The sequence below is a fragment of the Ambystoma mexicanum genome, chromosome 4p (assembly GCF_040938575.1).
Source record: "Ambystoma mexicanum isolate Mex_15411 chromosome 4p, UKY_AmexF1_1, whole genome shotgun sequence".
Taxonomy (NCBI): domain Eukaryota; kingdom Metazoa; phylum Chordata; class Amphibia; order Caudata; family Ambystomatidae; genus Ambystoma; species Ambystoma mexicanum.
In genome coordinates this window covers 110,146,993-110,160,327 of record NC_090927.1, presented here as the reverse complement: position 1 = coordinate 110,160,327, position 13,335 = coordinate 110,146,993, and the positions used below count along the sequence as shown (strand labels likewise).

Genomic DNA, 13,335 nt, shown 5'->3' with positions numbered 1-13,335 from the left:
TCCGACACACGAGATCCAGGCTATAAGATCACTGTCTAACTCGAATGCCTGTAGATTACGTTTAGAGAAACATCAGACGTAATGCCCAGCTACGGAAGGAGTCAGAGCCGCATACCTCGTACCTCTGTTGACTGATTCGACCATTCGAGAAGAAGAGAGTTGGTGGGCTCGTATAATTTCGGGCGATAAGACCAGATGGACCATTGCGGCGGCAAACATTCTAAAATTTGACATGGAACAAATAGAAGCTGCACAAATTGTATGAGAAGAAAGTAAACCTTCATAAAACTTGAATTTCTAAAGATTTGAATTTCTGCAATTTATCCTGTAAAAAGTCAAAATTTGACTATACACAAGTAAATAAATAAAAAATAATAATAATTGTATTAAAACATTCTAATGACAAGACTTCAATATAAGTTGCAAAAATCCAGCAGTTAATTAATCTTCTATAACATACTGAATACCAGAGACCAGTCACTAACCACGACTGGGATTTGAACCTGTGTTGCTTTGTGTTGTCTTGCTTCCAAGACAGCTGCACTCCCCTGAGGTATCCTCCCAGCCTGGCAATGTATTCCCTATATCATATTTTCCCTTAGGGGTATTACAAACCAAATAATCTAACTGCAAATGTCTGGAACTGATAATGTAATATTTATATATCATGGCCTGCGGTAGCAGCCCTGTAGTTATGGTTAAGTGGTTAAATTGCTCAACTCATAGGAAGATCACTTTTTGGGTGGCTTATAACTTGGCCCCCCTGAACGAATCCTCACGAAACTTTGAAAAAAAGTTTATGGCCCCGTCAAATCTATCCTGTGAAGATTGGTGAGGTTTTGTCAAGGGGGTGGCAAAGTTATAGGCGGGGGTCCGAAAATGTGTGGTGTTTCCCATAGAGACAATGGAAAATGAATTTTGCTCACGTCTACAGCCCAAACCGCTGGACGGATTTCAACCAAATTTGCGGCAGCGGCCTGGTCCCGGAAGCATGGTTTTGTAAATTGGGTGTAAATCCGTCCAGTCATTTGTTTTAAAACAACCAAAATGTAGGTCCAAAAACAATTAGTGATATCTGGATTCGGTCCGCGGACCCACTTCCCCATTCGGTCCTCGGACAGGCCTCTGATTGACCCGGAGAACAGCATCAAACACACCCGCTGATTAGATGGTAAAGAGCGTGAGGCGCGTCAGATCTTTTAAAAGGCCTGCCGTGTTGGATCCGCGGACATTCGCTGGTGTCCACAAACATTGCGGTAAAAGCATATTGAAAAACACAACATTGCACTTGTCAAACTAATGGAACAGTCTCCGGGGAGGTGTGGGGTGATGGATATGTCCTTAAAAAGCCAAAAAATGGCATGTTTCTTCTCCGATGTTCGCGAACAGCCAGAAGAGCCCTGTAATGCTCCCGGACATCATTTTGATTGCAGGGGCTGGGGGTAGTTTTTCTTTTGTTCACTGTGTATGATACGTACGTGTAATGCAGTTAATTGTGTTGTGGTCAGTGGCTAGATTCTGGGGGGCATGGCCACAACCGTGCCCCCTAGAATATTTGCACTGGGCAGAATTACTACAGTATTTGTATGTGTATTGTAATTATAGGGAATGTAGTAGGAGTAAGGCCAGAATGATCATAGTAGCAATATCTGTAATTGTCCATAATGTAGTGGCAGTATAAAGTGTTTGTAATAGGAGGTATTATGACATTGAGTCATTAGAAAAAAAAACATACTGGATAAAAAAAAGAAAAACGAAATACAAAGATTACAAAAAGTTGCAGGTAAACAGTTGTGAGACACTTCTCTAAGTGCACTATACGTTTAAACATATAAGCGTATTGTTACATAGTGGTATGCAATAACATATGCAAGGGTCTATGGCACTCGCCTTACCCTTAGATACCCCCCTTCTAGTATCAATGGTAGTGGGCACCTGTGATGGTGTGCTCGCAAGGAGGTAGGGTGGATGGAGACGCTGAAGGTGTAATACACCATGTGCACCAGGAAGCTGTCTTATGCACTGTGACTATTGTGGAAATGGCCAACGCAATGCTGGTGTGTACAGCCTCTCCTTTAATACCTTGTTCCTGCAATGAACATAAGTATGAGTCCATTGAATGTTGTCCTCAGGCCTATTGCGCTTACCCCATAAACTGACGGAGAGCGATTGCCCCCAGGGCCTCTTTTGTTATTACCCCCTTCAGCCAACCTTGTTGGGTTGTTTGTCCAAAGACTACTGACACATTGTACATCGTGTTGTCAATAATAGGCAGTGGATTTCACTACACAATTACATAATTCACAATAACATTTTATTCATAACATTCTGCATAAAAAACATGAAAAAGTCCTTTTGGGCATGAAGGCCAGTGGGTGTCCCTCAGGCTCATGCTGCCTTTTTTTCCTATGACTGTGTGACAACGTTCATTGTACTGTCATTCTTTTTTGTGTCCGTCTTTCGTTTTTTTAATTCTTATTTTTCCGGGTGGGTGGGTTGGGTGAAAGAGTCGAAGTTTTTTGCGGTCGCAGAATGGCTCCTTTGCGCTCCATTCAGAGTGATGTGTGAATTGGAGACCCTTGCTGGCAGGGCACCTTTTATCAGCTTTTTGTGGCCTTGGGCCATTCGTATGGTGGTGGCCTTGAGGCCCTTGCCGGCCGTCTGGTTCCGTAAATGTTGCACATGCGTGTGTTACCCCCCTGTACACCTATGCCGCACTTCCTTCCCTTACTTTCTTGTTCTGCAGAGTGACACCTGGGTACTTTTGGTACCTTGGTGTGAGATCCTAGCCTGCCTTTTGGTTCCCCCACTGGATCTCTTTTTGTAGTATGGCTAAAGAAAAGGTGGGGGAGAGACAAGAAAACAGGAACTTGGGCAGAAAAAAGGGGGATAACAACCACTGTTGGTGTTCTGTACTTATTGCGCTGACTAATATTGTACAGCTTCAGCACGGCTGTACTCGCCCTATGGGTTGCCGCAGCACCCGCTTATGTTCCCGTGCCTTGTAGCTACATGTGGTGCCCTTATTTCGTGGCACTGGCCCTTGTCATAGTCCTCCTCATAGTTTTACCTTGAAGTTGAACGTGTGTAGAGCAATGGTACTTTGTAGGTGGCCTTGGTGGTTGCTTTAAGGGTGAAACTGAAGATCCTTGTTTTATCAACAGGGTTCTCCTGCCCGTGGAAACATACTATCTGCAGCTCTTTCTGACAAACTACTTTTCTTCATGATACATTGGATGTTGTTATAACTGTGTGCTAGGGAAATGCTTCCTGTAGCTCAGAGCAGGGGAGACGTTACTATTGATGTATAGGGAAATATGTGCCTGTGTGCACCGCGGATAAGGTTATTTTTTAAAGAAAAATGTAATTGTATTGTAAACAAGCGCATTGATAGCAGTAAAATGGAAGTAAATATTGTGATATGTGGTTTACTTTAAATATTTGGTTGTTTTTATACTACACTGTTTGCAAGTAATAGTGTTAATAGATGTGGCATGTGTTTGTAGAAACAAAACTAACTTGGGCACACTGTGAACGCCACATGAAGGGTGGCATTGTTATGTTTCCTTGGAAACGGTGGAGTAAGAATTTGTGGGAGTAAATGTATCAACAATCCACAAAGATAACAAAGAAATGATAACATTAAAAGCAGACATCGGAAAGTAAAGTTTCTCTTTCAGAAAACTGTGTTGTGAAGCGGTTCGTCCTGTACAACATTGGAAAAATGAATTTGCAAAACGCAATGTAAGCAGCGTTTTAAGTGAAAGCTACTGAAGTGTGGAAAGTGTACTGTCTGCCATATGATCAACGTTGTGACGCATGAATGTTGAATTTGCCACAAAGAATAGACGTAATACATGTTACGAGAAACTTTAATTTATAGCCAAAATATGAATGTATTTGTATATTGAATTTTAAAGTGCTTACCGAAATATGTTTTTCTGTTATTTATTTCACATAGCTATATACTCCGCTCTGTGCATGTCATGGGTTCAGTCTACCGGCCGACAGCTTTTTTAACAGTGTTTGGACAATAATTATCAACAATGGATGTCTTAGAAATATTATATGGGATGATCGCCAGACAACAATTTGTCCTTTTCCCGTTGGAGTAACAAGAAGCAACATGGTCGCATATAGGTTCTAGAAAAGTGCGGTAGCGTTTTCCACCCAGATAGGTGAGTTTATAAGCCATCTGGTCTGCCCAGATTGGTAACTCATTGTTTTAACCTAATTAGTGTGATGCACATTTTATTCAAATAAAGATAGTTTTACAAATTTAGTGCGGTCTTGAGTGCTTGGGAATTTTCAGTATTTTCTGTGCATTTAGTGAACGTTCCTGGAAATACTTGTTGTTTTTATATATATATATATATATATATATGTATATATGTATATATATATATATATATATATATACATATATATATATATATATATTTATATATATATAGTTTTTTTATTTGGCTGACCCGACTAGCCTTTGAATAGCCTCCTTTAAATATGGAAAACGTTTGGGGGTCTGATGAACACCAAATCGCCCCAACATTCAGGTGCTTCAGGATTTAGATGAATACATGCATGGAAATGAGGTGCACTATGATGGATATTTGGGGGGTAGGAAATGTGACGCATTTAGAATTAATATTTGGGGGTAGGAAATTTGACGCACTTAGAATGGATTTTTGGGGGAAGGAAATTTGACGCACGAGATTGATTGTTGGGGTAGGATTGAGTTGCACTTAGATGGATCACTGGGGGTAGGAAATGTGACGCACTTAGATAGATTTTTGGGGGTAGGAAATGTGACACACTTAGATGGATTGTTGGGGGTAGGAAATGAGTTGAACTTAGATGGATCGCTGGGGGTAGGAAATGAGGTGCACTTAGATGGATTTTTGGGAGTGGGAAAGATGACGCACTTAGATGGATTGTTGGGGGTGGAAAGTGTGATGCACTTGGATGGATTGTTGGGGGTAGTAAATGTGATGAACTTAGATGGATTTTTGGGGGTAGACAAGGTGACACAATTAGATGGATTGTTGATGGTGGGAAATGAGTTGCACTTAGAGGCAGTTTTGGGGGTAGGAAATGTGTTGCACTTAGATGGATTAATGGGATAGGAAATGTGACGCACCTAGATGGATTGTTGGGGGTAGGAAATGTGCTGCATGTCAATGGATTGTTGGGAACGTGGCACACTTAGATGGATTGTTGGGGGTAGGAAATCTGACACACTTAGACGGATCATTTGGGATGGGAAATGAGTTGCACTTAGATGGATTACTGAGGGTGGTAGATGTAGCGCACTTAGATGTATTGCTGGTGGTAGAAGGTGTGATGCACTTGGATGGATTTTTGGGGTAGGAAATGTGAAACACTTGGATGGATTATTGGGGTGGGAGATGCATTGCTCTTACATGGATTTTTGGGGGTGGAAAGTGTGACCCACTTGGATGGATTGTTGGGGGCAGGAATGAGTTGCACCTAGATGGATTGCTTGGGTAGGAAATTAGATGCACTTAGATTAATTTTTGGGTGTAGGAAATGTGAAGCACTTAGATGGATTTTTGGGTGGAGGAAATGTACTCACTTAGATGGATTGTCAGGGGTAGGAAATGAGTTTCACATAGAGAGATTTTGGGGGGTAGTAAATGTGTTTCACTTAGATTTATTGCTGGGGGTAGGAAAGGTGTTGCACTTAGATGGATTGCTGGGGGTAGGAAATGTGACGTACTTAGATTGAATTTGGGGGTGGGAAATGTGTTGCACTTAGATGGGTTGCTGGGGATAGGAAATGTGACACACTTAGATGGATTGCTGGGTGTAATAAATGTGATGCACTTAGATGGATATTTGGGGGAGGAAATGTGATGCACTTAGATATATTGCTGGGGGTAGGAAATGAGTTGCACATAGAGCGATTTTGGATGGTAGGAAATGTGACACACTTAGATGGATTGCTGGGGGGTGGGAAATGAGTTGCACAATGATGGATCGCTGGGGGTGGGAGGTGTGATGCAGTTAGATGGATTGCTGGGGGGTGGGATGTGAAACGCACTTAGATGGATTTTGGGGGTAGGAAAAATGACGCACTTGGATGAATTGTTGGGGTGAGAGATGAGTTGCACTTAGATGGATTTTTGGGGGTGGGAATTGGGTTGCACTTGGGGCTAGGAAATGTATTCCACTTGGATGGATCGCTAAGGTGGGAAATGTGACGCACTTGGATGGATTGCTGGGGTGGGAGGTGTGACGCATATAGGTGGATCTTTGGGAGTTGGAAATTAGTTGCACTTAGATGCATTGCTGTGGGTAGAAAATGTGTTGCACTTGGATGGATTGCTGGCAGTGGGAAATGTGTTGCACTTGGATGGATTTCCCGGGGTATTTATTTTATTTTTATTTATTTATTTATTTATATAGCGCCGACCGCCCGCAGGCATCGGGGCGCTTACATGTAGACATGTACATAGGATTGCCCCTTCTGCGCTTAAAGATCTGCCAAGATAGCTTCCCACTGCACCTGACATTGGTACTAGTGGTAATTTGTTAAGGCTAGCCTGTGTCGCTAAATATATGTTGCAGCCACAAGAATCGACAGAGGAGGCCACTACATGAACAACCCGGTGCATCAACAACAAAACTGCATTTGAGTATCTAGGTACATTTAAATGCAACACTCCGGTGGACACCGGCCACAGGTATGGCTACCCGCACACATCAGAATACAGCAACGACTACGACAAAGTTGGTTTTGCTGGTCACATAATTGTTCCACCTACTTACACCTCAACACTTTTGCCATTAGTATGCAGCGAAGACCTACGACAAATTCGGGTCAACTGGACTCATAACGAATCTCTTACACTCCCGCTGTCTCCTGACCTCTCTCAGCACCCATTCACATGCCTGTGCTCTCTCAGCACCCATTCACATGCCTGACCTCTCTCAACACCCATTCACATGCCTGACCTCTCTCAGCACCCATTCACATGCCTGACCTTGTGGGATGTTTTTCATAGACACTTGGCAAACCCACCTACGACTTACAATGGCCAAATGCACACACGCATTCTAAGCCTACTCTGTGATTTCCCACATTTTGGACTTCGGTCCCCGAGGCCGTCCCACCATTAGCACATTGAGACTATAAAAATGGTTAAAGGCGCTATATAAATGTCAACTACAATACAATACAGGCTTACTTGCTGCACAATCGTGGGCTCCTGATTGCTCAGTGAAATCCTTCTGGTCATGTTGCTCTCTGCTGTGCTGACCGGGGACTCGGGTGACTGCCGTAGTTGATCGGTTCCACCTACTTTTCCTGCATTCTATTTCCATAAGGGACGCTTTACCCAAACAGCAGAAATAGGGCATGTGCTAATAGGGCATGCAGGAAGTGGATGTGGCAGCACAGCAAGAAAGGAACGGAGGGGATGAGGGTGGGGTCGGACGTGCCAGAAAGTTCCCATTAGGAGGCCTCTGAGTGTGGGCCACAGTTTTGGGAGTCTGGTGGAACTGTGTGGAGTCGTGGGAGGGTGCAGTTGTGAAGGCGCCCCCCCTCGTAGGACGAGGAAGATGAGTGATGGTGACAGGGCCCCCGGGGTAAACTGGGGTTGCGGGAGTGTCCTCAGCATTAGAGGAGCGTCTGGAGGGGATCGAGCACAACAATTTTGTTTTCCAGTAGTGCCAAAGCTAGGCCAGGTAAACCGGGCTTCAGCAAAAATGGCCTGTGGGAATAATTCATGCATTTTGTGGGTTGCCTCCAGCCATTCTCTTCCTTGTAGGACCATTCGTGTTGCCTGGCTTTCCCAATGATAGTACGAAGCTGGAGGTAGTCCGTTCATGGTTACTTGTGCAAGTGTACCGGCAACTTATCAGTGATGTATGTTGTTTGGAAAGTAACCCTTGATGGAGGTATGAGAGCATGATTTTTGTAGTGAAAGATATTTTCAATGTCCTGTCAGGTTGAGGAGGCTAAAAAACCTCCACTAAAACCCTGAATCAGCCCAAAATTATAGTGATTGGGACTTTGGCCAAAGGAATTCACCTAAATGTACATACTGTGGGTTTAAGTCACACCAACCTGAAACCCATACCACTGCTAGCCAGCCCTAATCCAAAATCCAAAACTCACCTGTGTACCCACCATTCCCAAACTATTTCCATAGCAGCCAACACTAGGCTTGTCCCCTTATCCTTGGAACCCAATCCCACAGTTGGTTTTCCTCTGCAGGGTCTTGTGACGCCGGGAGCAGAGATGTTTCTCTGCCCACTGTGAGGGGTCAGAAATGCTAGACAGACACAGAGGTATAATTTTCTCAATGTTTGCCATTCATTAAAATGAAAAGGAATGAAATAAACACCTATCTTTCCCTATCCTAACAAGGATGTCCCTATCTAGCAAACTAAAATAAAGCAAGATGACCTAGTGCCCAAAAAGTCTCTGACCCTCATCCTAATCCATGCAACAAAATAATACAAGGATTATTTGGCTGTCTTCAATTCAGCAAAACAGTGTAAACGTTGTAATTTATAGGTTTTAGAAAGTACTCCTTCTGACCAGAGTTGGGCTCCCTTCCCCAGGATCAATTCAGGAATACCCTTGGAAAAGTTCTGATTCAACAAAGTTCTTCTCAGTTCAACACAAAAATGTATTTTCACTCCACTGCGTCCTTTCACTTGGTAAAGTAAATGTCCCTCTCACAAAACACATGTTCATGAACCAAGGCAATTGTTTTCCTCAGGATGCAAAGCAATTATTAGCATTACACACATATTCCTCAAATGGAATACTTTTGTCAGGATACCACAGCAGCTACCTTTGGTCATTCAACTGTTTATAAAAATGTTAATAGAGTTACAAGTTCTTTCCACCATACCATTGTGTCGCAACCATACTTCTTCAAAACTTCATCTTCTTTCCTGGTATACTCGCCTGCCAGGACTAACTACTGCTGAACCCTTTCCTGGTTACTTGCCTACAAGGAAGAAACTCCTACAACTACAATTAGTCTTAGTGGCAACATTTGGTTCAAGGTTCTCCACACCAGTATCCCATGTGAAGAGGGCTGAACAATGGCTGCCTCTTTTTATAGTCTCTTGACTTTTGGCAATGTGGGCTACAGGTGTTCCCAAACTGAAAACTCGAGAAAGGAGAATTGTGCCCAAGTTGCCTCTTGACTGCTTCTTGATAGCCCCATTCTTCAAGTTGCTATCCCTCAAAAGGGGAATTGCGCCCTTGTCGGCTCTTTACCTTATTTGTTCGGTATTCAAAATTATTGATTACTACCAAATGTCCTGCTCGGGGCGCCCCTTGGTCACATTTAGCTTCAGGCCAACTCACTGGTCTCCTTTGGCTTCTCCGCTTTACTTTCTGCAGCTGCGGCAGACCTTCTGCATTCTGCCCTCTCATTTGCCAGCTCCCACGCAACTTCAGCGGTCTGCACAGCTCTTCTCTGGTGCTCTGTCAGCTCTGTTCAGCCTCATCGTCCTCCTGAACACAGAAGCAACACACGTCGGGTTGGGAGCACGTCTCCAATACGTCTGGGCTTCTCCTCCTGTTACCATCGACAACGCTACAACGGCTTCTCTTCCTGCATCGGTTTACGCTAGCTCTCTTCCTTCTGCTTCTGCAGCAATCCCAGACCTCTGGTCTGCTTCTGCCTTTAGTACTCCTTCTGCATCTCTCCTGAACTGTAGCTCATTCGTTGGTTTAAATGTCCCACTCAGGTGCCTTGCTCTACAACAACGAGATTTCACATTCTGTTCAATAGCACCTCTGATCCTTACTAACGCTGAGTCACTCTTCCTCGTTCCAGTACCACAGGCCTTATGGATCCTGAAGTCCATAGTGGTTTTGGTCCTTTGACATTTAGTTAGCTTTGATTGTTTTGTGAACTGAGAGCTGTCAGAGTTAGGGGATGTTATGTAAAAGGTTTGTGATGTTACATTGGGGTTAGGACCTCTACCTAAGTCAGAAACATGACAATTAGAGGATGCCATATTTAATTCCTGAACTCCCAAGGCACACACCTTATTCTGTTAAGATGACTTGTCATAGCATGTTCTTTTGGTAGTTTCATGGGTGGGAGTTTGGTGAGGATTCGTCCTGGGGGAGCGAAGTTATAAGCCGCCCAAAAAGTGCTCTTCCTATGAGTTGAGCAACTTAACCATTACTACACGGCCGCTTCAGCAGGCCGTGTAATATATGTTTTAATATTATGTGTGATTTATTTTAGAATATGTGCGTGTAGAGGGCGAGGAGGTGATGGTGTGGCGTGTGGGTGTGATTGTACTTTGGTACCAGCCCATCCCCTCCTAAGAGTAAAGAGGTACTTATTGGTCACACTACCATTTGTGAGAGTTGGGACTAACTCTGTGGACACCTTGCTGCTTCACCAAGTATAGCTCTTTCTATACCCCTTACCATGGGTGTGGAAACACCTGCCCAAAAACAGTATTTGCACAAATGAACCAGATTTTAAACTCCCTCCATCACGTGATTAAGACTCAAAGAGATGTTGCTTCAGAGTGTTTCTCCTGTCTGCGACATCATCCTCAGGGAAACTGATGACATCATAATTTACGAATGTTGGACTTTCCAAAGAACTCCCTTCCAACCAGCGGCACACGGCAAGCCAGCTGAAAGAAGGTTCTGCCATTACAAGGTGAGCAGAGAATACACCATTGTGATTGAAGACTGACTTACCCTCTGTGGCTTCCGGTCTCTCTTCTTCACCAATGACCTCCCCCTCGTCTATATCAAAGGTTTCGTCTTCATCGTCCGCAACCACACCTGAAAGAGAAAGGACACATCAATGGAAGCATGTCTTCTGCTGAGAATATGCTGATCAAGAAACCTACAAAACACTACTATGTAATATGTGTCAGGCGATGGGAGCTCACCGGGCATGGCTCTGTTATAAGCATCTGGAAATGGGAGCTGTGATGAATCGAGGGCATTCATCCCTTCTACCCAATGCGGAGCCTCCCCCTTTGAGGCTAGGGAGGTGAGCCCACTCCTGAAGACCCTCCCTAGGGGTCTAGGCAAGTGGGACCACACTGGGAGAGACTTCTCCTTAAGGGACAAGGACTCGCGTTCCTCTGAGGAACACCCTAGAGCATCCCCCATAGTGGCATATATGGGACTATCAGATATGAAGAACATTATAGAATCCAGAGACTTGGCTGAAGATTAAACTAAAATACCCCATTTTGTCCAAAGAGTAGGATCTTCCTCTTTAACGAGAGACGTACATTTAATTGAGATGAGTAGGCTAGAAAGGGAGAGCACACCGAGGAGAGATGAAGCACACAGAGAAGAGCGTAAGCAGGGGGAGCCCCCTGACGAGGTGACTCATGGAGCAGGTGGAGCCGAGGAGAGCCGCAGAGTCCACGACTTTCAGAGCAGTCCTGAGCATCAGAGGGAAATGCTGGAGAACCGGCATTTCTGAGCAGAGAGAACCCGAGGAGAAGGGAATCTTTATCCCAGTGGTGGCATGACCACGACGACTTCATGGTGGATGGTGTGCCCGTAGAAAAGTGCCAAAACCACCCAAAAGGGGAGTCAATGAGACGCCCTGCGACCTGCATCCAGACCTGGTCGCAACGAGATAGGACCAAGTGCGGGACACTGACAACAAATAGAAGCACGAGATCCGGAGCAGAGGAAGGGAACCCGAGTGAGGGGCTGTGATCTACAGAAGAAGGTGTGCTCTAATGGAAGAGTGGTGGCATACAGGAGGTGTCTTGTAATGGAGGAGAGGTGATCTACAGAAGATGTTATGGTCTATTGGAGAAGATGTGGTCTACAGAGGAAGGTGTGGTCTAATGGAAGAGATGTGGTACAGAAGATATTGTTTAATGAAGGAGATGTGGCTGTTAAAATGGATTTCTAAACTCTGACCTGGTGGGCAGAAGTTTAGGAGGCCACCCTCAGTTTAGTGAAACAGGGGAGCCTTCTGGACAAGCCAGAACAATCTAGGTAGCTTGGCAAGCGGTCAAGACTAAGTCTTAGAAGGGGTTAGAGTGATCGGGACGCCACAATTAGCACACACAGTAACGAACCACAAATTACTCTTAGACAAGTGTACATGAAAAATACCTATACATTTATTCTCAGCCGGACCAATTGACACAAGTAATCTTCAGTTATATAAAAACAGTTACCACACATATACTATACTAAATAATATATATAGAATAAGTTTCCTAATGCGACAAAGGAGTAAAACACAGCCACAACCTGTAAAGAGAAGGGTGAGTTAACACACTATGAGCATTAGACAATTCTTTGGAGTCGTTCCCTAACTTTCAAGTCCATCCCTAAGAAGTAGAGAGCCTTGGGCTCAACAGCACAGTTGTGCGTAGAAACACACAATCGTGCAGGCAGAACAAAAAGTTGGTCTTCTTGGGAGAGCTGTAGCAAGTCAGGAAGGGGCTTGAGGAGATGAAGAATTGGTTCCCACTATTCGGGTAGGGTCTGCCCTTGGTGGCAGAGCAGTTTCAAAAAGGTGAGAATAGTTAGGGAGCGCAGGCTAACCCAGCCAAAAGCGAATACTTTCTTAGGGATATTCATGCATAAAAGAGATTGGTTGTGCCAGGGGGCCACCAGTAAGCGATGCAAGTACTCACTGACCAATTTAGTTGAGTTCTCTAGTAGGTTAGAGTCCTGCAGTTTCGGGGCTCTCTGGCTCTCAGCGGCTGCGGGATAGAACAATCATCCGTGACGGGATAGTTGCTTTTTCTCAGCTTCCGAAAGAGAAACAAAAGTCCTGGTGCAGCAGGCTTCAGGGCACAGGAGAGCAGGTCAGCAAGACACCAAAGCGATTGTCAACAACAGGTAGTGACGCAGGAATCACAGATGTGTGCTGCGTTACGCAGTCTCCTAATTCAGATCCTAAAGGAGCTAGGACTACGATATATGGTGGGAGAGGACACGGACCACAAGCAAGCAATGTCCCAAGTCTCGGGTTTCAACTCGAGACGGCTGCGATTCTACAGGATACCCTCAGGTATAGCTGGATAGTTCAGTGGATGGCTCAGGAACACTTCTGTAGGGTCTTGCTCGGCGGGTAATCAGGGGGCGCTGAGAGTAGTTGTTCTCACTACTCCAAAGGGGCAAAGCACCCTGGCGGGCCTTCTTGATCGATGAAGAACACAGGTCCGACGGGACAGCAGAGGGTGAAGGGTGCAAAAACCTTCTAGTGCTTCTCCGCTGGTTTCACAAGTCTGTTTCTTCATGCAGGATACCTGGCTCCTTCTGTAGTATGGGGATTGACCTGGAATGGATGCATCGACCCTTCTCTTATCCAAGATTAGCTTTGCACC

At 44.6% G+C, this 13,335-nt stretch overlaps 1 protein-coding gene across 2 annotated transcripts in view; it reads right to left on the bottom strand.

Annotated features, from left to right (window-relative positions):
• Positions 1 to 13,335, bottom strand: part of TRIM54 (tripartite motif containing 54) — a 374,309-nt gene that overhangs the window by 60,027 nt on the left and 300,947 nt on the right. For both annotated transcript variants that reach the window (XM_069605492.1, XM_069605494.1), the window contains exon 8: positions 10,715 to 10,801. In XM_069605492.1, the coding sequence (XP_069461593.1) occupies positions 10,715 to 10,801 (87 nt within the window). The remainder of the gene's footprint in view (positions 1 to 10,714; positions 10,802 to 13,335) is intronic.